This window comes from Daphnia carinata, chromosome 7 (assembly GCF_022539665.2).
Source record: "Daphnia carinata strain CSIRO-1 chromosome 7, CSIRO_AGI_Dcar_HiC_V3, whole genome shotgun sequence".
In the NCBI taxonomy this organism is placed as follows: domain Eukaryota; kingdom Metazoa; phylum Arthropoda; class Branchiopoda; order Diplostraca; family Daphniidae; genus Daphnia; species Daphnia carinata.
The window spans coordinates 10,732,828-10,759,277 of record NC_081337.1 but is presented as its reverse complement, the minus strand read 5'-3'; the positions used below and the strand labels follow the sequence as shown (position 1 = coordinate 10,759,277).

General features: G+C 38.2%; 1 protein-coding gene across 1 annotated transcript in view; it reads left to right on the top strand.

The window, feature by feature from the left end:
- Positions 1–1,266: 1,266 nt before the first annotated feature.
- Positions 1,267–26,450, top strand: part of LOC130688878 (serine/arginine repetitive matrix protein 1-like) — a 39,126-nt gene continuing 13,942 nt past the window's right edge. Inside the window, exons 1-8 of the mRNA XM_057511896.2 lie at positions 1,267–1,594; positions 2,062–2,232; positions 17,960–18,070; positions 18,345–18,387; positions 18,873–18,951; positions 22,842–22,939; positions 24,191–24,311; positions 24,577–24,664. Coding sequence (XP_057367879.1) covers positions 2,119–2,232; positions 17,960–18,070; positions 18,345–18,387; positions 18,873–18,951; positions 22,842–22,939; positions 24,191–24,311; positions 24,577–24,664 — 654 coding nt within the window. The 5' untranslated portion in view covers positions 1,267–1,594; positions 2,062–2,118. The remainder of the gene's footprint in view (positions 1,595–2,061; positions 2,233–17,959; positions 18,071–18,344; positions 18,388–18,872; positions 18,952–22,841; positions 22,940–24,190; positions 24,312–24,576; positions 24,665–26,450) is intronic.

The following is a 26,450-nucleotide window of genomic DNA, read 5'->3' as shown; positions in this document are numbered from 1 at the left end:
AAATCGTGTATGGGGTGCCCAACTATTACCTGTCCGTATAAAATGGAATTTCCACATGCTTGTCGTATATCATCAGTAGATGGCACTGATGAGTTTTTTCCGAGGGCGAAGCGATCGTGAGGGTATGTTAAATGGCTTTCATAGCGTACCATTTAACGAGCCTATTATGACGGTCACAATTATTTTCGTCTCTCTCGTTCGCCTGCAAAAGAATCTAGCGTAGGTTTCTTTCTGATTAATTTCGTTGTCACAGCACGAGGTCGTGCCGATTCGTCAGCGATACATCTTTTCACTAGACGTCCTCTTCATTTGTATTGCGTTTTCATACTTTCATCTATCCGTTTGAGGGACGAGGCCATGGTAAAGCCAGGCAAAAAGGATGTCGTTAGTAATCTCCCGATCTCGAGCGCGTCTTGCGTGAATGTCCCTACCCGCCATCAAAGCAGAAAAAGAAATGCCTCCTCTGAGAAATGGCATCATTCCTTTTTCAAAAAACAAAACAAAACAAATCCACTTTTTACTCACTCGCTCGAGACTTGCGTCCACCAACATTTTTCTCCGTCTTTAAAAAAATGAAAGATCAACGCCCTGATTTTTCTTTCGACTAATTTTTCATATCAACCCTATAATTTAAAAAGACATGTAGCATCGTCCAAATGACGGACGCCAAAACCGGTGGCGACAGCTGAAACGTTTATTCCGGATCAGGAAATCACGTTGTGAGGTGCATCGCTTTGTCTCGGTTAACTTAAGTTGTTCCTTCAACGTCACGCTCTCCGCTCTTCTTGTCTCGATGATTTAACACCTGGACGGAACTGAGTTGCCAACAATGAATCGTGTATTGTCTCTATCTCTCTTTCCCTTTTTTCTTTTCTTTTTTTTTTTTTTTTTTTTTTTGGCTTCGTTGAAGTTCGCGGTTCATTTGTCCGTCTCATGGACTGAAATGGGATTTAACACAACAACCTTGACTTTCGATATATTTCAGTTTCATTTCGCCCAAGTACTTTTTAAAAGAGCTCTAAAGAGACGACGGAAGAAAATAAAAATAAATAAATACTGACGGCAACCCTAATAGTACCCACACCTTGAGGGCTTTCCGCTGACGGAACCTCTTTCTATGAAACCTGCTGGCGTCTGGTGAAGGGGGAGGGGAACTTAGGTGCTCCAGCCTTCTCCATTTTTTTTTTTTTTTTTTTTTATTCTTCCTTGTGGTCTGTAACACAACCAGTGCCCTCCTTCAGTTGCTCAGGTGCTTGCCTGAAGTACGGACGTCTTTTTATTTTCGTGCTCCACGCTCTGTCGACTCCCATTCCATCGAATCTCAAACGAAAGCAAACCTCCGCGCGCGTATTTCTGTTCTTCCTTCCAGTGCCTTTTTTTTTAAGTTTTTTTTTTTTTTAAAATTCAAACACCCCTATCTTCGACACTCAAAAGGATTCCTCCTATAGCCGCTCTTTCCCATCGCTTTCCCGATCGACCGGGAACGTCGATGTGATGCCTTGTTGAACCTGATTTGGATTTTTTTTTTGTTTGTTTGTTTACTTTTGGTTTTTGTTCCAGCATCTTATTGACAAAATCATCTAAGGGTTTCAAGGTACGAAACAGCGACTAGCCTATTTTTTTTTTTTTTTCTTATTTCTATTGTATTCCTCTTTTCGTGTCCATTATCTGCCCGTCTGATGCACTTTGCAAATGAAAAGAAAGTCAACGGACGAACGGGTTGTGTGCGATAATAGAGTCGGTGCTAACCGACGCTGATGCGCTTTTTTCGTGTTTTCATTTTTTTTTTTTTTTTTTTGTATCGAATCGTCAGCGTGGAACCGGGATGACGAAAAGCGACATAGACTTACCTTATTTTTATTTTATTTTGTTTTTCTCGGGAAATGCTTTTTAACTCTTTTTGATACTCCCTATTCTTTCATCGACCGACGACGACATTCTTCCGTACTTTTATGTTTTTTTTTTTGTACTAGCGCATTCTTCGTGATTCTTCACGCTCTCATTTTTGTATCTCTTAACATTCTTTGTTTTATTTCTTGGGATTTTTTTTTTTTTTTCTAGAGCGTGCGCTGATATATATTCAAACACACACACACACACACACAAAAGGAATTTTTCATGGAAAATCTTCTGGGCCTGAATATGAGAATCAATTGTTTCGGTGACAAAGTGTCCAGTCTTCACTGCAAGATCGTCCTCCTCGACGAGCAACAACTTGTCCACGAAGTCTTGGTGAGTCCACTCCACTCTACTTTTCGTTATGAAGCGCCTCCGCTCTTCCATTTCGCCGCACGGCCCGCGTTCTTTATTTTTTGTGTGTGTGTGTGTCTTCGCATTCGAAATTCGCTACGGTGCCGCTCTTATGGCACGGTCACGATACAGTGGACCAAGCGTTCTCTTCTTCCCTCTATTGTTCGTCCATTTTCTTTTTTTCAAAAGATGTTTTGAATGAAGGAATGGGTGCTGACGTTCCCCGCTGCGTGTTATCGGGAGAAATCGATCGGAACAACGACGTCTTCACAAAGCGAATACAGAGCCGACTAGGGTTTTTTTTCTTTTTTTTTTTTTTTTTTTGCTTGAACACAAGAAAAGTTTGTTTTCTTGCGCAGTATCTTTCGTTGTGATCCATATGGAACATATGGCCGGGGCTCCATCGGCGTGATTCATATTTCCGATAAATTTAAATTATGATAGCGCGCTCCTTTTGTTTCCCCCCTCGGAGGTTTTCTTCTTCACTTTGACTTTCAAAAACGCGGGGAGAAAATGATTTTTCTCGATTTTTTTCGAAGTTTTTAGTCCGTCCGCTTCTCTGTTGATGCGCTTTGTCCAATTACAAAGCCCAGGGGTTCTTCTTCTGCCTATTTATGGAGTCAACTATGAGATGAGGCCTCGTTAGTTCGTTGAGACTCTCCTATTTTCTCTTCTCTCCAAGATGAAAGGGAGAACTTATTATCCTATCGCTTCGCATCATATTCATTTTTTTTTTTTTTTTTGAGGCCAGTACCGTCCACCGAAAGCTGTTCATTGTTATAACTAAGCGCAGTGAAAGTGGTCCGCCAGTCTGTTGGTCATTCGAGGGCACCATGAGATCTAATGGACTCAACACATACGCACAAGAGAGAACCTTTGTTGTTGTTGTGGTCATGGCTTGCACGATAAATCCACCATTTTTTTTTTTTTGTTTTGTTTGGTACGAGTTCTTTTTGGAACAAATCTCGCCATTCTCCTCATTGGAAAAAAAAAATGGGGTATTTATGTATTGTAATGTAAAATCGATTATTTATGGAGAGTCACCTCTAACCTCGCCTCCCATCATCTGACCTTAACCACCGTCCTGTTTTTTTTTTTTTGTTTCAAAGGATAAAAAAAACGAAGAACCTTTTAGTTTGAATTTGTGCATTGCATAACGTGCAGAGGTTAAAAGGAAATACCCGCGCGTTCGTCGTCTCGTTTTTTCTTTTTTTTTATAGACGATGATGATCGCGTTCGTGTCTTCCTTTTCAGATAGTTGTCTCGTAATCGACTGAACTTTTTGAACTCCGACTGTTCTGTTAGACGAACATCAGACGAACTTGGGGGGAGCAAAAAAAAAAAAAAAATGTACGGTCCATTTCCAAAAAGTCCTGTTTTTTTTTTCTCTTTTTCCAACGAATAGCATTTGCATGGACAACAACATTTTTTGATTATAGAACGAAAAAAAGAACAAAAGAGTCGATGATGGGGGGAAAACAAGCCACCATCAAACAAATAACATACCGGTCTGCTTATTTATTTATTTTTTTTTTTTTATGTGTCACTAATGGATATTCTATCACGAGCGGATTTTTACACGCAATCCTTTTTTTTTTTTTTTTTTTTTTTGGTTCTCCTGCCAATCCATTCATCTTTTTTTTTTTTATCACGAAATTGAATGGTGAAATCTTTTTAGTCAGAAGTCCGAGTAAAGACAAAAAGAAAAGAAAAATAGGCGATGATTAGGGGGTTGGTTAGTGTCTAGTGCGTGTTTTTATCAAGCGAATCAAAGAGAGAGAGAGAAAAAAAAAAAGAGTTTGAAGTGAGAGAAAAAAAAACAAGGGAATTTAGCTAAACGAATGCGCTACCCGCAATTAACTTTCGGACTCTACTTTTTTTTTGTGTGTGTGTGTGTGTCTTGTGAGATTGTGAAAATGCTGGCGGGAGTGATACGAAATCAACGGCGACGACAGCCAACTCCAACTATACCACCTATATATCTTACGTGTATGTTTAACGTTCTCACGTAAACACACACGTACAAAAATGGGTGAAACCAAAATTTTTTTTTTTTTTCCTGAAATGAACTAATGCGAAGCAGAACGTGTTTAAGCCCGCCTTGATGTAGCACGGAATAAAACTCTTTCATTTTTTTTTTTAAATTTTTTTAATGAAGAAAAGGTTACGAATAAAAAAAAAAAAGGATTACGAGAGGAAAAGAGAGAGAGAGAAAAAGAAAGAAAGAAAAAGGAATAAAAGTGGATCATTAAATCACAGGTCGTCGTGTGTAGGAGGAAGAAGAGTCTTGCGAGTGGTTAAGTTGATATAAATGACCTCATTGCTCCCAAACGACCGGCAGTAAAGAAACAAAAAATTACTTCTTTCAAATTGAGCCAAGTTGAAACAAAACCAAAACCCAAAAGAAAAAAAAAAATTTTTACATTTTTTTTTTCCCTCCTCCTTTTCATTTTTCTTTTTGCCAAAAAAAAAAAAAAAAAGGTAACTAGAAACAACGCTGAACATTTAGCTGAGCTTGGAACAAAAGAGGCGGAGCTTAAAACGGTCCAAATTGTAAAATAATCATAATAATAAAAATATAAAAAAAAAAAGGATAGAACGTTTTTTTTTTTATAATGTGCTGCAATACGTACGCGTATATATATATATATACGTCATGCGAGGAAGGAAAAGAGAGCACACACACGGGTAACGTTTAAATGTGTGTGCTGTGTGGCCAGAGGTGAAAAGCAAAGGTCTTGGGAACGTCCTGCGGCCATGCCAACATGACACGAGGAAAAAAAAAGGTTGTCTTGTATATTTTTTCTGCTCTATAGTACCGACTCCGAAACGAAAATGCATCACACAACTAGAGGGGTTGTAGATGTGCCTTTTAACAGTCAGGTGAGGTTAGGGTTCCTTTTTTTTTTTTTCAAGAAAGGAGGGGGAGGAAGGGCTGAACTTTCATGAGGAAAACGTGCCGGTAAAAATATTTTATTTTATTTTTTTTTTTTTTTAAAGAACGAAATGGAGAATAAGAGCTCGTGAAAAGTCGTGGAAACTGTCGGCACACGAATTTCGTGGACAGTTTATATAATAAGGGGTTGGGGAGGAAGGATATATACATCGATAGGCAACCCCCCTGATGAAGATTGTCTTTGTCACTTAGGTGCTGCCCTTCGTGTTGTATTTCGTGTGTCTCGTGACGTCCTTTGAATTAAACATTTTTCTTTTTGAGAGAGAGAGAGAGAGAGAGAGAGAGGAAACGTGAAATAGCAAGGTCAGAAAGTACACATATAAGAAGAAAAAAAAAAAAAAAGCTTTTCTCGTTTCGAAAATGGTGAGGCGCAATAATAATAATAATTGGCCTCTCCATTTCGGACGGGAAACTATTTAGCATTAAATTATTTTTGCAAATAGAGACCGTCAGTGTATCTTTAGTTTATTTTTTCCCTTGTACTTCTCAAATTGGTAATCCCGATGGCGTAAAACGGGAATATCAACATGTACGCTAACCCCTCATGTGCGTACATCCCTCAAGGTCTTTGCCGCGCTTCATCTACGTCGGTATTGTTTTCGCAATTTTCTTTTTTTTTTTTTTTTTTTATTGTGCGGCACTTGCCGCCATGACGTTGCCCCTTTCAAAAAAAAAAAAAAAAATATCCATTTGTATTTGTGTGGCTTGTCAAATATGACTTCCTGGATATGACGATGCTATTAAAAAAAACAAAACAAAAAATGAAATGCAGTAGGAGAAGGTTCAATATCCATGGCAGAAGATGCGAAAAAAAAAATTCTATAATTCTTTTTTTTTTTTTTTTGTTTTTTTGAAACGGCGTGTTGTGTTAGAGAAGTGTAGGTGAGGCCGACAAGATCCGGGCCTTCAGGTTACGATCAAATAACGTGTGTCGGATCAGGAATAAAACAAAAAAAAACAACTCTCTTCTATCATCTTTTTTTTTCTTCTCTCGTGTGTCTGTACTAAAAGTGCAGGACTCTGTTACCTGTACAGACAAGATCCTATGTGCGTCCTCTCGTTATCATTTCCCCACCTCTAGCTGCGCCCGCTATCTCACGCCGACGTCCATTTAACACACACACACACACAAGAAAAGGTTAGATACAAACAAAAGAAAAAAGATTTTTTTTTTTTTTTTTTTTTTTGAGGATGGTTGGGTTACATCAAAGAGGAGGTGCTGATCGTTGGGAATCCAACAGCCCGAGGTGCGCGCATCATACGCAACCGAAAACCTTTATACGTTTGGTGTAACTCGCATCTCGTATACAAACCGTAATGGTAGAACAGAATTTTTCTCTCTCTCTTTCTCGCTCACTGACACCTAGAGAGAAAAAAAGAAAAAAAAAAAATGAAAATGACAAAGCGATATTACCCATCGGGCAGTAGTGTGAGGCATTCGGTACGAATGTTATTCTTGACCAACACACACATTTTCTTTTTCTTTTCTTTTAATGAATTGTATGTGTGCAAACAGCCTGGGAGTAAGGCGTCGTACTTCCCCGATCCAATTTGCCCCTCGTATGTTACATGCGGTGATGGTTCTGTGTGAAATGGATATTTTTTTTTTTTTTTTTCGAGAAACCCAGCTCAAATAACTCATCATTAGCGCATTGTCCGGCAAAAAATAATGATAATGTTTTATTGATTCCTTCCGGTTGATGATTCGGAACTCTACCGTATCACTCCAATTCCACAGTGAATTTTTTCGTCGAGAGAACAGAAAACATTAGCATCTGCCAAATATTCATAATTCGCCCTTGATCATTTGAGGACAACACCAAAAAACCTTGATCTTGATGTGGGGCGTATTCATTCAATTGTTCTCGTTTTTTTTTTTTTACGCTTGGAACGAAGCGCACGCCAATCACCTGCAAAAAGTGAATGGCAATCTGTTCGTGTTTCTCATTCAACACTTTTCGAGTTCGATCGTTGCGTGTGCGATGTATAAAAGACACTCGATCTGCCTCTCCCCTTTTTTTTTTCTTTCCTTTTCAATTGCGCGCACACACACAGACACACACATCTGAATGGGTGGGGATGGCAATGACTTTCTGACAAGCGTGAGACACTCAAAAAGAGAGAGAGAGAGGCTTTTCTTTCTGTTTTTGATTAATATTATTCCCCCCCCCCCCTCCTACTTGTCTCACTACTCCCATCCGGATGGATGTCGATGTCATTCCCATCGCCTCGAAAATTATTATTTTTCTTTTTTTTTTTTTTTCGTTAGTTTGGCCAAGGTGGATTGTCTTTTTCTTTGACTGAAAGAGGAGGAAACATTGGTCACCTTTTTTTTTTTTCTTTACCTTTCGGCAAAGCCTATTCTTCCTACCCCAACGTCTTTGTTGTCCCCTCTTTCTTTCTTTTTTCTCAATCTTCTTCGGGGAGGACAGAAGAGCCTTCAAAATACCTTTGACGAATACGTAAACAGACGGGCGGGATACGACAACGACCATCTATTACGTAGACGGTCGTTGCATAGACGTTGCTAGACAAAACAAACAAGCCAAACAATTCCACACACGAAAGGAACAAACTGATGGCATTTGTGTAAAAAAAAAAAAAAAAGGGCTGAAACGTCCATCAACTTGGCCGGATCAGCTGAACTTGTCCCAGGCCATTTCCAACCGGATGGATCGCCCCTAACGCATCAGAGTTGCCTTTTAAATTTAAAATAGAAAAAAAATAAGAGAAAAAGAAAAGTACAATAGAAAAAAAAATGAGATAAGAAAAAAAAAAAAGAAAGAAAATAAGATGGGATTATGCCTTTAAGTCATAGCGGCACTTTCGTTCACGGATCTGGAAAAGACGGATAGCATCTGGCGTGTCGGTCGCTGGATGAAGAAGCACACGCCTTTCTCCGTTATTCTTCCTCTCTCTTCTTTCGCCTTTGGTCTTGAAATGGCTAGTTCGAAAATGACGTTACGTTTCGTCGTGTTTGTTTTTATTTTTCAGTTTTCTCTGTCAGTTTTTTTTCTTGAAGGGAGGAGGAGATTTTTTTTTTTTTTTTTTTTTTCCAGTCGGTTGCGGATGAAAAAAAAAAAAACCAAAAGTGTCGCCGTTGATGATCAGTTGGAATAAGAATAAAAAAAAAAAAAGAGCCCAAAAGTCCGTTGTTTGGCGGTGTAACGAATCCATCCGTGTTGCGGCGGTTTGCGGCTAAATGCAGCAGCACGGGCTCCTTGGCATCGTAATAACAATAAAAATATATCGAGATATTTTTTTTGTTGTTGTTGTTATTGTTTGGTTGGCTATTGACTCGTATCACTGAGCTCTGCGTCCATTCTTTTCTTCTTTCTTTTTTTTTTTCCATCTTAAACAAAATTTTCTTTTTTAAGTATCGGTCGCGCAGAGATGCGATCGCGCGAATAATCAGATAACATCATCGTGTAATAGTCGTAACGTTTTCTTAGTGTCGAAGGGGAACGGTGACGCGATGTGTTTCGGCCACACGGAATTCGGTAGAGTAGAAAAAGAAACGAAACAAACCAAAGAAAATGGGAAAAAAAAAAAAAAAAATCAAATAAAAATAAAGAAACTTGATCGATGTGTAGAAATGAAAGAAGCGGGTCAAGAGAGCAATCGCCTGTTAGCACCACTGGCCAAAACGAGAGCGCGCGTTAGCGACGGTGAATAACAATATCGCCCTTTAAAAGGAGATGTAGTGCCCTGAAACTTGGCGACTCTTCCCATTCTGTTACGGTACTATTTGCTTTTTTGCTTCTTGTTTGCCTTTTGTTGAATGATGTCAACTTGGATCTGGTTTGTCTCTTGACTTCTTTCTCTTTTCAATTTTTTTTTATTTTGCTTTTTTTTTTCGAAAACATTTTCTACCAAACAAATGTCGACCCGTTTTTTTCAACGTTATTTGTCCCCCTTTTTTCTTTTTTTTTTTTTTTTTTTTTGTCTCTCTCCACTCTCTCGAATTGTTTTGCGCGTGGACTCGAAACGAGATTTCGTTTTTTGAATTTGGGAATCAGCTAAAAAAAAAGGAGAAAAATTCCGGTCAAGCAAAGTGCAGTTGTATAGACAATGTGTCCAACGTGTACTCCACACACATACACACACACACACACACACACACACACAAAAAAAAAAAAGGTCGTAACTGTTTTGGCTTTGAATAAAAAAGAAAATGAGAAGTAAAAAAAAAAAAAAATAATAAAAGAACTGCCAAAGCAAAAGCTCGTCTGACCAGTTAAGCGCTTGTTGATTAGTCGGGGGGGGGGGGGGCATGTTCATAGTCTTTTCTTGTGTTCCCGTTCATCTGGTTTTTCGGTTCCCTGATGGACGCCAATTATTACGGATGATGACAGTCATCTGCTTCCTTATTTATTTTTTTTTTACGTAACATAGCCGCCGTTAAGTGCGCGCCAATAAAAAAAAAAAAAAAAAAAAGAGAAAACGCAAACGGCAAGGATAAGAACGAAGAAGGAGAAGAAGAAGAAAAATGAAAATGAAGAGATTCTGTATCCAAATAAAGAGGGAAAAAAACAAAAACAAAACAAAACAAAAAAGCGGCTTGAAATTGCATAAACAGCTGACTGCGTTCTTGGTGGGGGCGCGCTTCTTGTGCACGTCAATCAACATCGCCGGTGGGGTCGTTTCATGTTTGTGGGAAAAGATAGAGACACTTGACGATGTTTTATGGCTAGTTGGATCGCTAATCCAGCTGAGCTTTTCCCGGCACAATCAGGAGGGGGTTGAGAGAGTCAGGAACCAGAAACAGGAAAAAGCACAACGTTAAGGGCCAAGTCATCTAATTATGACATTATGTGGCAAGGGCGGACGCACTCTTGTGAGATTTCTTTCTTTTTTTTTTTTTTTTTTTTTTTTTTGAAGAAACGATGGGTTCGTCGCTCCTCTTATTTTTTGTTTCTGGGGTGGGGGGGGAAGGCCTCCTCGTTCGTTGCAATTTGCACGAACTTGCGTTACCTTAACACGCGTCTCTCTAGTAGGGCAATGTCGATGTACCGTTGAAAAAAAAAAAATAATAATAATAATAATAAAATCCGTCAGTATTGTGAGGGCCCGGGCTGAAAAGAAAAACCTTTCGAGGGGAGGGGGGCATAGGGAAACACCAGTCATGCGAAACTGGGCCCAGTTCAACTGGAACACATTTTTTAAACGTATAAATCGTTTCTCTCTCTCTCTCTCTCTCTCACGCCGGAGCAACAATTAACTCGAGTTGGCATATATGCGATCGTATCGTCCTTATTTTCGTGTGCGTGTGTGTGTTTCTTTTTTTTTTTTTTTTTTTTCACGACGAAGAAATAATGTCAGTTGAACGACTATTCAAACTATTCATGCGATCCGGTCAATAGACCACGGCCGCTCTGTCCCTCATAACCGCATAAGTATACCAATGACGCGCGACACCCATAACAACGAAAAAAGAAAAAAAAAAAAAAAAATGAGTTTGTTTTTTATTTTATTTTCTATTGGATCGATTGTTATACGCTCATTAAAAAAGAAAAAAAAAGAAAACGATGTTGCTTTAAAGGGGAAAAAAAAAAGGGTAGGGACGTGACCGCGCAAGTCAACGAGTGGAAAGCTCCATTGGCCCGCGCGCGGCGTTAACTGACGGATCGAGAGCACAGGTGCCTGACAAAATTTGTTTTTCCTCGTTCGGGTTATGCGACAGTAGAACGAATGGATCAAAAAAAAAAAAAAAAAAAAAAAAAAAAAAAACCTTTTTTTTTTTTTTGGGGGGGTGTAAAATAGAACGAAACCCGTTTCTTTTTTTTTCTTTTTTTTAATTCTTAATATATTGTTATGCGTGTCCGGCCGTTTGCTTTTGAATATCGTCGCCCCAACGTCACCGCCGCGCGCGGTTGACAAAATAGAAGAAAAACGTGAAATTCTTGTCTCCTCCATTCCAAATATGTCGAAACCGTTTGCGACCTCTTTGTTTTTTTTTTTTATTTCTTTATTTTTTTATTTTTTTTTGATTATTATTTTTATTTTTTTTAACTATTATTATTTGTATTTCGTTATCTAATAACTCCTCGGTTATTTGCTTTGGCTTCTCGTCTTTAATCTTCTTTTTTTTTCGATTTCCTCGTTTTTATTTTGGCTTTCTCTTCCGCATTTATTTTATTTTTTTTTTTTTCTTGACGAAACATTTTCTCTTCCCCATTTGCAAGTTTCCATCATTAATCAACGAGTCACGTGAGAGGTCGTTGAGCGACCGGATCCTTTTTCCTACAGTTTCAACATACCTCTCCCCTATCATCGCTTCTCCTTTTCATACCAAATCCAAAAAGAATAAATAAAATTTAAGAAAAAATAAAAACAAAACATGTCGGCTAACAGTACTGTGTTCGATGGTGGGGGCACACTGGGGGCCATGTTGCATCTCTTCGTCACTCGGAAGAGATGGATGTATAATAACTATTGTGTGTGGTGTTGTGAACGAAAGATGTGTTCCCGGTTTGAAAGCAAAAAATAACGCGCCCTTTTTTTTCTTCTTCTTCTTCTTCTTCTTCTTTCAGAATAACGAGACAGTTGCTGAAGGGGATAGTTGGGAAGGGGGGGGGGGCAAAGAATGAAGATGCGATAAATAATTTAGTTTTTTTTTTTTTTTTAAAGCGAAGAATAAAAGAATTGCCGTTGGATGTTGTAGCGCGAGATGAAGAAAGTCCAACAGATGAGAGGCCGTTGTCCTCCCCGATAGCGCCGGCCATTTTTATTTCTATTTTATTTTATTTTTTTTTTTCTTGTATATCAAGTTCACGGTCGGGAAAACTCTCTCTCTATATATACAGATAGCATGACGCTATATCACGATGATGAATAGAAGAAGACCGACGTACCGAGACTGATGAAAGGTCCAATCCAATGTCGCTACGTTTTTATTTTTATTATTTTTTTTTTTTCTTTTTTCAAATAAAAATAATAAAAAAAAAAGGGGATGACCAGATGACCGTCGCGCAGTTAACATTTATTATTTTTTTTTTTTTTTGCAGCCACTGTGACCGCTAATTGAATTCGAGCGACACAAAGTAGGAGGAAACTGATGGACCGTTTCGTTCATTTCTTTTTCACGCTTCCCTTCCCATGTTTACTTCAATTCGAGTTTATTGGACACGTTTCACGGCTGAATGTAGGTGGCTAAGGCGTACGATGAACGATACGTTGGTTATCGTTGTCCCTTCGCTGTGTTTTTATTTCTTTTCTTGGTAGCCGGTTCGGAACACGCCATCTGTTCCATCGGCACCGGGAATGCATCGAATAACTTGGAAGACGTGCACGCACCGGATTTCGTAGCATTCGTTCTACGAAGGTGTATTTAAATGCATAAATATGCCTGCAAGAAAACGGACAAGTTGGCCTCTTCCTTCTTCGTTCGTGTTTAGGTCTTTGAAAATATGTTTTGATTCCGAATTGTTACACAAAAAAAAAGAGAACTGAAGCGCTAGGTGGAAAGGTTGGGCGCACAGTCCCGGTCATTGCCTTCCATTCTCTGCGGGTCTGTTCTCTGCGCGCGCGTGTGTGTGTGTGTGTGTGTGTGTGTGTCTCTTTATATTTATACCCATGTTGGAGGGAAGATGTCCCCGCCAGCTGCCGCTGTTCACTCGGCATGTCAGCCATCGGTGTTCCACTCGATTCGTTTTTAACTCTTCTTTTTAGTGGCGCTCTTGTGTTCCATACGAAAAAAAAAAAAAAAAAACTGTTGAAACACAGTTTTCCGTAGACTTAAAAAAAAAAAAAATAAGACTATTCATTTTGGAAATGATTAGACATGGCGTACGCCTTTTAAGGTTAACTCATTCGAATGGGCAAGACAAAAAAAAAAGAAAGAGAGAGATTCAAAACAAAAAAACAAAACAAATGGAAAACAGAACTGTTTAATAGCTATTGTAGGTGTGAAAAGAGACAGAGAAAAGATCAGTCACGAACGAACCTGTTTCACGCCACACACAGCGCTCGACAACGATCAACGAAAAACAAAACTTTCTCTTTTTTTTTTTTTAATCAAAAAAAAAATTCAAAAATCTTTTTTTTTTTTTTTATTTATCCCACCTTCCATCACTTTCGATTTGTATCGGGTGGGGTGGGGGAGGGATGTGTCTGTTACGAGCGTTCACGCTACCGACTCCCTATGCCACTATTGTACCACACGCAGTTCGAATCTCTTCTCAGCCTTTTCTTTTTTTTTTTTTTTCTCTTCCATATTCATCATCAGTTTTTTTTTTTTCTTTTTTTTTTGTAAATTTCCATCAAAGATAGAGAAGCCTGGACACTCCTATCCAATCAGTTTCCGTGTCAATCGAATTTAGAAGTTTTGCTCCAGAACTTCCAACTCATTCCATCTCTTCTCTTTTGCATACGGAAGGAATTTCTTTTATTTTTTATTTTAAGTCTTTGATTACCAATTAAACGGCAAAACAACAGCCGGGCGTGATCAGGTGAAACAACAGCTGTACCTCACGGCCATTTGAATAGTTTTTTTGTTTTTTTTGTTTCGTATCTGAATGTTTTTATTATAGATTGCCCAAATGATCAACTAATCGGCCTGGAGCAAAGGCTCCACTAAAACCTTTTTTTTTTTTTTTTTTTTTTTATTTTTAAATATGTATATTCTTAATGCTGCGAGGGACTACTTGAAATTGTTGCGTGTTTCGTTGGGCCTTTTTATTTCCCTCTGCATCCAGAGTTGCTGCTGTGCAACGCAAACTTGTTGAGTTTGATTGAAAGATTTGACGTCATATACAAAAGGCCTATGACGCCCTTATATAGGCGCTGCTGGTATTGACCCATTCTGCTTTTTCCCAGGAAAAACATTGTTTTGTTTTTTTCTATTTTTTTTTGTTTTTTTTTATGTTATGATCAAGGGCCGTGGCTGACGATGACTTTGCCAGTTCGATAGCGTCAGTACATCATGTAATACTATTCACATCTTGTTGCTTATCTTCCGGCTATTTTGGCGGTGATACCCTACGCGTGTTTTGTCTGTGAAAGGGAGCGGTCAATCAATTTTTAGTGCGGATCGATCGCTTGAAAAAAAAACTGGACAGTTAGACATGCACGAAGATGCTGATGTTTGAAAAATGATGGCCATTCCGTATAATTAGCATCTGAGGAAATGTGCGCGTGTGATGTAAAAAAAAAAAATGAAATAAAAGACCATCGAATTTTTTTTTTTTTTTTTTTTTTGGTTTTCCGTACAAGAAGATCGAGGACATTCTATTTAAAAAAAAAACGCCAGGCGCTGTCCCGAATCCCCAGCGTGCGTGATGATAGGCAAGGCAGCGTACAGCGGATAAGCTGCTGATAGTCTGGCTCATGTGCGTATTACGAGAGGCCAATTCAATTTGAATAAGAAGCCGAGAGATGTGCAAGGGCGCAGTACAGTCACGATAACTTTCGACCGTAACGTCTACACACCTCTCATCTATTGCCTGTTCCATTTCTCGGGCCTTAAAGAACGTGATGTATTATGCACGTTAGATGGCCAGTATTCTTCTTCTTTTTTTTTTCTTGTTTTCCAAACAGATGAAACATGACTTTCGATACGCTCACCCCACCCCTTGAGTAGCTGACCTTCTTGTCGTAACGCGTTGTTTTTTTGTTTTTGTTTTTCAAGAAAACAAATCGAGTTTTTTTTTCCCGCTTTTTTTGAATTCTCGTTTCACGATCTTCTCTGCGTGAAGAATGAACGAGAAAGAAAAAAAAAATGTATATCCACTCTCATCCGCGCCCAACCGCAACCGCCAACGAGGGAAATCCGTTTCTGCCGCAGCAGCAGCAACGGCCATCGAATTGTTTGACCAAACCAACACTCATCATCATAACGCACAGTTATGTTAATGATGATTCAATAGTTGGATGGTGGGAGGGCGTGTTTTATTTGCATACGCATTTGATATGCAAAGAACCATAGTCGCCTGATGTACGGCCAAGGCGTACCGTATACTCCGGCCGCAGCTATAGATGTACTGTACGTACTAACAGTACACGTTAGGGTGTAGTAGGATCAGGGGATAGGATGAAGAGGAAATTTTGTTTATACGGTAATTCATTGTTTGTTTTTTTGTTTTTTTTATTCGTCCTGTTTTTTTTTTTTTGTTTTTTTTTTTTTGCGGCGTGTTCCGCATTTCTGTCATCGACGTTGTTGCATCGGTCCTTTCCGCTCAAAGGAATACGACAAATCCTTGCTGATACGATTGGAATTTTTGGTTGCTTAATTTCATTTCGTTAGTAGTCCTTAACAAACAAACAGGAATGAAATTTCTCGTTTCTTTTATTTCTTGAATTTTTTTTTTTTTTTTTTTAAGAAATAGATATATGTATATAACCTTGCTCGCTTACAAGCTGCTGCTATTTGACTTCCCGCTGACTGACGTCGTACGTACATACCGCCAAAACCAGATTGAGAAAAAGCAAAAAAAAAAAAAAAAAAAAAAAAAAAGAAAATGTCGAGGGAAAAAGAAACGAAAACTCACTGATTTTCCCGTTTGTTTGTATGTTTTTCTTTGGCTCGGGGGAAACGTCCACTCTCGGATTGCATCGAAGAAAGACATACCATCTGCTGCAGTTGGCTCGTCAACTGTTTCATTCCTTCGCACACACACACACACACACACACACACTTCGAAAGCAAAAAATATCTCGCGTCACTTTAAAATTACTACACCAACAACAACAATGCCTAATAATAATAATATGGTATACACCCAAAGGAAAAAAAAAAAAAAAGAAGTTAGGAGAATGTCTTGTAAATATCCAACAGTTGCTTCTTCTTTTTTTTTTTTTCTTGATAACGCTTCGTTAGCTGATTGAATCAGTGTTACTGTCGCTCGCCATGCTACTACCCCCCCGACTCTTTTGATTGTCCGGTGAATGGCCAGCGGCTTTTGTTTGTCGGTTCACGTCAAGTTTTTTTTTTTTTTTTTCTTTTCCTACAAACAAAAAAAAAAAAAAAAAAAAGAGAACTAATTTTTTCTTTTCTTGTTGAATCGGGAGCGTAGTGTAGAAGCAGCACGCGGCCTGGGAATGTATATTTATATATAGGATATTGTTGTATACTGCGGATATTATTATAGGGACATAAATATAAGAAATGAAGGAGTGGGGGGGGGGGTTCTTAGTACGTACACCCACTTTAGCGCTGCGGTTTTGTTTCATTTTTTTTATTTTATTTTTTTTTTTCTTCTCGTTTGTCTTTTGTATATTTAAAATAAAAAGAAGGCGACCGACTGGCCGGTGTTGCGCGTTAGCGCGCGTGACATAAATCAAAGTCGATTGACTTCGATTGTTCATTCGACTACTATCGCACGCTCCATTTATGTAACACACAGGGAGGCAGACAGCGAGAATGACGTTTGTGAGTGAACGATTTTGTGACACCGAAGTTGTCCCGATTTTTTTTTTTGTCCCCCCCCCTCCCCTCTCTCTCTCTCTGTCCATCCCATTTACTATTTTATTATTATTATTATTTTTTTTTTTTTGTTTGGGAACTGTCACCTGGTTTTCGGATTTCATTGGTACGTTAGGTTTTTCTATGCGCGTGTCAGATAAGTTACATCGCAGGGGTGGGACACCTGCCATTCGAAATTTTGAATTCCTCTTGATTTATCTCTTCCTTTTTTGAGTGCTCGATTGTCCCGCGTGTGCTCACGCAACATTTTTTTTTTTTTTTTTTTTTTTTTTTTTTTCAAATTCAATATCTCATCAACAGCCGTTGAAGAGGAATATACCCGGAACTCTTCCATCTCTCACATTTTTTTTTTTTTTTTTAAATACTTCGCTCAAGGCTTTTGAATCTTCCATTTCATCCGCTTTACACAAAAAGAAAAAGGATGGAAGAAAAAAAAAAAAAAAAAAAGACATTGATCATTGTTCCTTTGATTCTCATTTTCCTTCCCCTTTTTTTTTTTATTCTGAAACCGATCAAACCGACGACATTACAATTTTTTTTTTTTTTTTTTTTTTTTTTTCGTTATGATGTGAGGAGGAGAAGCTCCGGCTGGAAAAAAAAACAAAACATTTTGCCGTTAGGCTGTGTGGCATGTGGGACTTGAAGTTAGTGTGTGTGTGTGTGTGTTAGTGTGCTGCTTGATGGATCGAATAATTTTTTTTTTTTTTCCACTTCTTGTCCGTCTGTCGGCTGCCGGTTGTTGGTACGTTCGAGCTCCACCGAAATCATTCCTCCTCTTCATTTTGATTTTTCTCGTGTGTGCATGTGGTGCATAATCCATCTGTCAATAGATCTCGCCGGGGCATCGAGAAGAAGAGCCGCGCGTTCAGACGATGCATTTTTAATCACATCCTTCTCGTTCGTCATGTTTTTTTTTTTTTGTTTTTTTTTTTTTTTTTTGTTACTCAATTGCCGCAGGATTTATTTCTATGTAAGTCCAGCGAGATGAAGAAGAGAGAGAGAGAGAGAGATGAGGGGGGGGGGTGCTTATTTCTTTTTGATTTATAAACGGCCAAAGGAACGAAAGAAAATCGACTGCATGTGTTTTTTTTTTCCGTTAGATTTCTTTCCCCTAACGAAATGAGAAAAAAATACAATGGGCAAACGCGTTCGTTTCCTTTCAGAGGGTCAGTGTTATGCGTATGGTAATCATACGTGATGATGATGATGATAGGCTATCGAATGATTAGAGATTTATTTCTTTTGATTTACCGTAAAGAGATGAAGAAAAACTCATTTTCTATTTTATTCTTTTTTATTTTATTTTATTTTATTTATTTTTTATTTTAAAGGCTGATACGACGGGGCAGGACGTGCTAAATGTCGTCTACCAACACCTGGGATCGACCTTGCTGGAGACGGCCTATTTCGGACTGCGCTTCGTCGACGCCTCTCACCAACCGGTACGTTACCCCCTCTTTAAAGCAAAAAAAAAAAAAAAAGAAAATAATAAATCTATAATAGAAACGGTAAGAAATGCATTGCATTTGTTTCGTCTCGGTCGTTGTATATATATATATATATATATATATATCTAAGCTCTAGCTATAGATGTAATATGGACATGATATCCATTTCAGTTCGTATCGTGACTTGTTGAAATTCTCGTTTCTTGATCTCAATGATTCACGTCATGCATTTTGATTTGATTTCTCTCTCTTTTCCTTTACTTTGCAGCAATGGCTGGACCCCAATAAAAGAGTTCTACAACAGTTGAAAGGTACTATTTTAGCATTCGACATTTCGTCTCTCTTTTTCTTATTTTTTTTTTTTTTTTTTTTTTTTTTTATTCGTGGTTGTTATGATTATTGTTGGCTCCTTTTCAACGTGTCGTGATGTCCGAATAAGAAAATCTAAAAGGAGGGGGGGGGGAATTGAAAAAAAAGAAAAAAAAAGATGGTTTTTAAAGGATAAGAGAAATGTCGCGCTACGATGCCAACTACTTTCCCTCCTCATTGCCACATCAAACTGGAAGGAGGGGGGGGGGGGGAAACAAGAGAATAGCGATAATATTGTTTTTGTTTTTTGTTTTTGTTTTCACGCGACTGGTCATTTATCACGAAACCTTTTACATTTACTTGAATTTATTTTTTTTCAACCCTCATTTTGTTTTTATTTTTGTTGTTTTTTTTTAAAGCTGTACATTAGTCTTGGTATTTAATTTTGAATTGTTTTGGGGTTTTTTTTTTTGTTTTGTTTGTTTAGGAACTGGATCGCAGACTTTGTATTTCGCTGTGAAATTCTACGCAGTCGACCCTTGCAAACTCGTCGAGGAACTGACCAGGTACCGTCTCTCTTTCTTTTTTTTTTTTGTTTTGTTTTTAATATTTGGGCCCCCCCCCCCCGTCTACTTTCTACAAAATTTGTGTTTGTTGTTGTTGTTTCGGACCTTTTGTCTCATATATTTATAGCATCCATCCATAGCGGAGGGTGTAGGAAGTGGGGGGAGGGAAATGTTGACCGGATGAAGAAGGCAAGGAAAAAAGGGAATAGGCAACTAAAAAAAAAAAAAATAAAATAAACATTTGACGTTTCCGGTCTCGATTCGTTTGTCTGTTTCCGTAGGAAATGCTAACCTTCTTAGTCATTTTTTTTTTCCCCCTTTGAAATTCGACCTAACAAAAAATTCGTATTTAAATGACAAAAAAAAATCAACTTTGATTAACTGAATAAAAAAAAAAGAAATATTTGAAAAACAAGGAGGCGAAAAAGAGAGAGAGAGAGAGAGAGAGAGGTGTTCAAAAAAAAAAAAAAAAAAATAGAAGAAGAAGAAGTAGAAGATGGAAACATAACAATTTTGTTATTGTTTGTTTCTTCCCACGCTCAAAGAGCGCAGCACGATGATGGTCGTTTCGGACCGTTTTGCCTAACAATTATTTTTATTCATGTAATATGGGGCGGGCATTTTCTGTTTTGTTTTTGTTTCGTTCTCGTCTCATGAATTCTGATAAACGTTCATCTCTTTATACGCCTGGATGAGATCTGCCGCCCCCTCATCTTCTTTTTCTTCTTTCCACCCAATTTTTTTTGTTTTTTTGTTTCTTCTTTTCCGAATTTTTTTCAAATTGGAACTTGGAAACGGATGGATGCGGAGGGAGCGAAAAGAAGAAATTACCTGTCCCCCTCTTTTTCGTTTTTTTTTTTTTTTTTTCTTTGGCTGTTTCAATTCCATTTAAAAAGCCTGTCGGAAAGCGTGGCGGGGGAGGCCCTCCCCCCCTTTTTTCACGTGATCAATTGGCTTTTTTTTTTTTTCTACTTTTTCTCTTTTTTTTTTTTTTTTTTTTTTTGTGAAAACCAATTGGGCGGTGTGAAAACAAAAGAAAATTAGGTTTTTTTTTTTTTTTTTTTTTTTTTTTTTTTTTTTAATCGTTAACAATAGTTTTAGTGGAATTTCAATTTCATAGGTGAAGGCTAAGTTTCGCCTTTTTCCGCCGTTATGTTTTTTTTTTTTTTTTTGCTTACGGTTTTTCCCTTCACCTTTAGGGCAATATATGTAGAGTCACGTTGTTTCTACGGGCAGCTAGTAACACGGCAAAAAAAACAAAAAAACAATCATTTTCAAATGTTGCTTGATCAACTTTTGACCTTAACGACTTCACTGATGCGTGTAAAAATGGTACATACCCTGTCTGTTTTTTTTTTTTTTTTTTTTAAAGGCGAACTTAATGCTCATACGACGGCCTTGTAATGTAGGATGCATGGGGGGGGGGGGGGGAGGGGGATAATGTGAGCCGTCACCTGATTTACTTAGTGATAGAAAGGGCGTGGATGTTTCTATTTTTATTTCCTTGTGTGTGTGTTGGTTTTTGTGTTTGTAATTTGTGCATCGATTTGGAAGAACCAGACGCCTTGGCCCGTGCGATTACAATCTCGCATGGAAAACCCTGAAGAAAAAAACAAACAAAAACAACGATGACAAGAAAATGAAACTATCGATGCGAGATTATCTAAAGTGAAAAAAACAAACAAAAAAACAAAAATGGTAGAAATAAAACTTGAAATAACGAAAGTGAAGGAGCTAAAAAAAAAAAAAAAGAAAATAAAAACAAAAGGTGTGTTCTCCTTACATGTGAGGCTTTCGGTCTTTAAATCAAGAGATAAGAGGATTCAAAACTTAGCTTTTTTTAGAATGGGAAATAAGAAAAGAAAGAAAAAAGAAGAATAGATAGGCGCAGATATGTAAACCAGGTGCGCTTCTTATCGCCTTATTATTTTCGTCTTCTTTAGCATCGTGAAAAGCACAACAAATATGCACGGGTGGTCACGCTGGAGGGGCTGCATCGGTCCCGATTTTTCTTTTTCTTTTTTTTTTTTTCCCCGTCTGTTAGTTGTTTTCTTCTTGTCTACACGTTCATATTCATCTGCTATTCTTTATTTTTTATTTTTATTTTTTTTTGGAATTGCTGACTCTCCTTTTTGCGTGATCCCGAACGGTTTCAACTCAAGAAAAAAAAAGAAAAAAAAATGGCCTCCGACAATTGTGAACAGCAGCTGGGGTGCGCTCTTTTGTCTTGTTATCGAATAGAAAATCTGCTTTTTTTCTTTTTTTTTTTTTTGCTAGAGAGTTGAATATCGGCGTGATGGAAAATGGAGGAGTTTGACTCGTTGCGTGTCTCGGTGAATTGCCCGGGCTCCATCATCTTCAACCAGCAATTTTTATTTTTTATTTTTATTTTTTTTTTAAATTATTCTATTTTTTTTTTTTTTTTTTTTTTTGTTTCGTTTGTTCCAGCCTTTCTTCTCTTATCTGAAGCTATCCATTCTCTCTCTCTCTTTTATGTGTGTGGTACGGGCTCTATTTTCGTGTACAGATCAACTGCCCGCCCTCTTTATCGCCTCTTCATTACCAGTCATCTTATGAAGGAGCCTGGTGCGAATCGAGGTTAATATTACAATAGGCTCCTCGTATGGGGTCCTAGTAGAGAAAGTGTAAACCTTTCTCTCTCTCTCTCTCATTTTTTTTTTTTTTTTAATGAGACGAAACAGAGCAGAACACGCAAAATCGAAATACCGTTTCGGATTGAGATTGAAAGTAAAAATTTTTTTTTTTTTTTTTTTTTAAGTTAAAAATTTTCTCCGACTCCGGAGCAAAAAGAATTCGAGAGGATTCAAAAAAAAAAAAGAAAAAAGAAAAATGTATTTCCTATTCACAATCGATTTATGCGTTGAAATCTACGTCAGGAATGTTCTTCCATCATCTTTTCCAATTCCCCTTCCCACCCACCCCCCCACCCCCTTTTTTTTTTTTACGAGCCTGATCCCGTCATATAAAAAATATTATTTGACCTTTTCTAAATGCTCGGCTCTGTTGCCGATGGTTTGTAATATCCTTTCGAAATCCTTCTTCCCTCTATACTTTTCTTTTTTATTTAAGTCCCCCCTCTCTCTTTTTCATGTAGAGGGGGGAAAAACCACAATTTAAAAGAAAGAAAAGAAAAGAAAAAAAAAAAAAAAAGGTGAAGATGAGTACGGGGCGGAGAGGTGAATAATTGTACTGGTGGAAGGGGGGGGGGGTGTTTCTAAATGTTTTTCGCGTCCAAATTAACAAGAAAAAAAAAAAAAAAAAAAAAGAGTTTCGTGACTGCGAGTCGTTATTCCAGTAAAGGCTGCGCGCCGTGTACGATATACTCTTCAGACGTATGTAAATTGCTTGTAACATAATGTACGCATGTTTTCTTTTTAAATTTTTTTTTTTTCTTTTTATTTGCCTCTCCCCCCCCCCCCCCTCGACTCATTTGAGCAAGAGAATGAAATCACAATCAAATGAAAATTCATTTCTCCGACTGGCCTTTATTCTTAATTTTTTTTTTTTTTCGAAAGGCGGGGGACGAAGGTTACTGGACGATACCTGGAACGCATTGCGTGTCGGAGTTAGGATAAAATATAAAAAAAAAAGAAGTGAAGAGGGGGGGGGGGAGGTTAACGAGGGGTTCTTTCCCGAGTTTCAAATGAATTTCAGGTTGAGAGAGAAAAAAAAAAAAAAAAAAAAATAAGAGAGAGAAATCTGAGAATTCTCAATTTCGTTGCGTGAAATGTTTCGTGTTTCTAGTTTAGTTTTCGTTTTTACAGCGTTTTCCATAACCTCGGATTCGATTTCACGGTTTATTATTATTTTTTTTTTCTTTTTTTCTAATCTAGCTCTGCCTTTTTTTTTTTTTTTTTTTTTATTTCCAGGTATCAGTTCTTTTTGCAAGTCAAGAAAGATATACTGCAAGGACGGCTGCCCGTGACGACGGAACTGGCCGCCGAATTGGCCGCCCTGGCCCTTCAATGTAAGTTGTGCCCTTTCGTGTTTTCTTTTCTCTCCCCCCCACCCTTGAAGTTTGCCTTTTCTTTTCATTTTTTTTTTTTTTTTTTTTTTTCCCATCGATAATCAAAACGGGAAATGGCGGAATGCCAACTACTCAAATCAACATTCACATCGTTCGTCAAAAACACGCATCACGTTTGTACGGAACACTCGTTAGAAACTCGTTCAACTCGCATTAGCCCACACACACTAGCCGCAGGGTGGGGCTATTGAATGTTTCATCCCTCCCCCTCCCCCCAAAAAAAAATACATCTGATTTATTTCTTCTATTTTTATTTTATTTTATTTTTTATTTTTGTTCTGTTCTGTTCCCACAGCTTTTCCCAATATTTAAATGAACCCCGATCAACGGAATCAATCGGTGTAAATAGGGTGGAGATTTTTTGTTTTATTTTCTCAAAAGACATTTGCTTTCTTCATCTTTCCCCTGTTTCACCCCCCCCCCCCCCGTGGTTATGAACGACAGCCTCTGTATACCTTGCCGAAAAAAAAAAAAAAAAAAAAAAAATCAAAACTCACAGGGGCTAAGGGAGGTCTTGCTCTTCTCCATCGGTTCTACATAATGTTTATGGAAGGAAAAAAAAAAAAAAAAAAGATGGAAGGAAAATAAGAAACACGTGTCATACAGGGTCAGCGGCGAGAGGGCGGAATGAACTTTTTCAAACTTAAGAAGAAAAAAGAAGAAAGAGGGAGATGTGCTGTATCCGTTAGAGGGGTAGACATACTGTATACATTTCCCACCTGTGGATCCTGACCATTTTTCTGGTTGTAACAGTAAAAATAATTTAAAAAAAAAAGAAATCTTTTTGGTGTTAACCCCCCCCCCCCCCCCCCCCAGTTTCTGTTTTGTGTGTGAAAAAGAAAAACTCCAACGTCTTTGGCGTAGGGGGGAAAACAAGGAGGAGGAGAGTTTGAGGTTACATATTGAAAGAGCGACGAAAGCTATTGCGTTCCATCCATTGATCTTTGCCTCTTTTTCTTTCCTTTTTTTTTTTCCGGCCGCAGTTTAAAAAAAAAATACAAAAAAAAAACGGCATGACGTCCGCTGTTGAACGGGCGCACGCGCGCTCCTTTTTGCCCGTCCGACCGACTTTTTTTTTTTTTTTTTGTTTTTCCGTGTTCCACGGCTGGAACCGTGTCGAATGCATAATTCACCCATCATATGTGTATAATATATTTATTCTTTCTCTCTTCTTGTTTTGTTGTTGTATAGCTGAACTGGGAGATTACGATCCTCACCGCTACAAGCCGGGCTACGTCAGCGAGTTCCGATTCCTGGCCCACCAGAGTCCCGATCTCGAAACCAAAATAGCTGAACTCCACAAAACCATGAGGTACACAGTTTTTCCATTTGCTTGTTGCTCTTCTATACACACACACACACACACACACCATGAAACGTAAATGACATAAGCACAAACAAAAAACAAAAACCAAAAAACAAAACAGAAAACAACAACCTTGGATTCCATTGCTGTGATGTATCTGGTGCATACGAGAAACGATTCGTTTTTTGTTTGTTTTTTTTCTCTTTTGTTTGATGATCGATTGATTTGTTTGTTTTTTTTTCTGTTTGAAACGAAAATCGTATGAAAACAGGGGACTTGTTCCAGCCGTTGCCGAGATGCGTTATCTGGATCGAGTCAAATGGCTCGACTTGTACGGCGTCGATCTTCATCCGGTCTTGGTAAGTTTCTCAACTTTTTCTGCTAACACCCACCTACCCCCCCCCCCCTCCTACTCCTCCCCCGAAAAAAAAAAAAAAAAAAAAAAAAAAGAAAAAATTGACTTTCGAAAAGTTTTGAAGTTGTCGCGCGATTTTCTTTCGATTGTTGCTCCGGAGTTGACAAAACACAATACCCAGCAGCTGATTTCTCTCATCGATTTTTGTTTTCAATCCCGCGAAAAAGCTTGAACGTCAACCCGAAATCGTTTCTCTTTTTTTTTTTTTTTTTCTCTATCGAGTTTTTTTTTTCTTCGTTTCTTTTTGTGTGTGTGTGTGTGTGTTCAAAGTAAATTGATTTCTACCCGCCGTGAGCTGTTGACGTTCGCGTTGCATCGGTCACAACACACAATGTCGACAAAGTTGGGAGAAAATAAGTTTGTTTTTTTTTGAAAATCCTGGCGTGTGTGTGGCCATTCCAATTTTGGGGTTCCCTTTTTTTTGTTCGTTTTTTTTTGGGGACCTTCGGCTATTTTAGAAAGCGGCTCTCCATCGCTCTCTCACCACTTGAAAACTATCGGCTGTTTTACACCATTTCAATAGGGCAGGGTCTAGCAATTTTCTAACTCAATCCCCACTGTTTTTGTTTGTTTGTTTTTTTTTTGCACGCCATGCAATTTGAGTTTTGTTTGTTTTACCTTTAAAAATCCCCTCCTCCTCCTTTTCTTTTGAAGTGGGGGGGGGGGGGGGGGGTAGCGTTTTACATCACAACTTTCGCTCTGAATATGTCTTCCCCCCCCCTCTCCGTAGTCCGTGAAGCAATCATTGCGTTTGAATTTGTTCCCCAACGTTCCCGTTTCCGCGGGCCTTGGAATTTCCCTACGCTGAATTTTACCTTTAAGCTTTTTGAATGGGCCAATTGATTGTGAAGCGAAGTTTAAACAGCAGAGAGTCACCATAAAGTTTTTTTTTTTTTTTTTCTTGGTAGCTTATCCCATTCCAGCATCTTTCTTTCGTTTTATTTTGTGTGGAGAACTCTATGGATATGGCCAAAATAACATAGGGTCACATAAGTAGGGGCTTCGTACAGAGATATATGGGGGGGGAGGATACAACTACAGCCTTTTTTTTTTTTTTTTTTTTTTTTTTTTTTTTACTTGGGGGGTTATAAAAATCAAATGGGAAGCCAAAAGAGTAAAATTGAAATAGGATTGGTCCCATTAAGAAGCACGAGCAACTCATTGCTATTTTCCCGTCTGGGTTGTCCACCTTTAAGAGTCGTATGCAGCCATGCACACAAGAAATTTATAGAAGGCTTTTTATAGTCGCCTGTATGTCCATGAAATAAAAAGTCCTGGACTTTATGACACTGTTTGCGGACTAGGGCCAGCATATGGTAGACATCCTATACTGGAACTGGTGATGAATGAGCCATATCTCTCTCGTTGGGGGACAAGTGCGTTAAGAGTAAAGGACAACCCCAAACGAAAAAAAAAAAAAAAAAAAAAGAAGACAACTGTTGGGTGTTTTTTTTTTTTTTTTTTTTTTTGGGGGGGGGGGGGGGGATTACATACGTGTCTCATTCCTGACTGGCCAAAATAGCCGGGCCAACATAATAGATGCGTACACGACACACACAAAGGCGACATTGTGTTGGTTAGTTAGCCGTGATTTAGGTAGCACTGGTATAGGTAGCACACCTAAAAAAACAAAAAAAAAAACAACAATAGACAATTGGCATTTCAAATGAAAGTGGCCGCGTGAGAAAACAACATTTTCTGTGAACGTATACGTGAAAAATCTTTGCGAA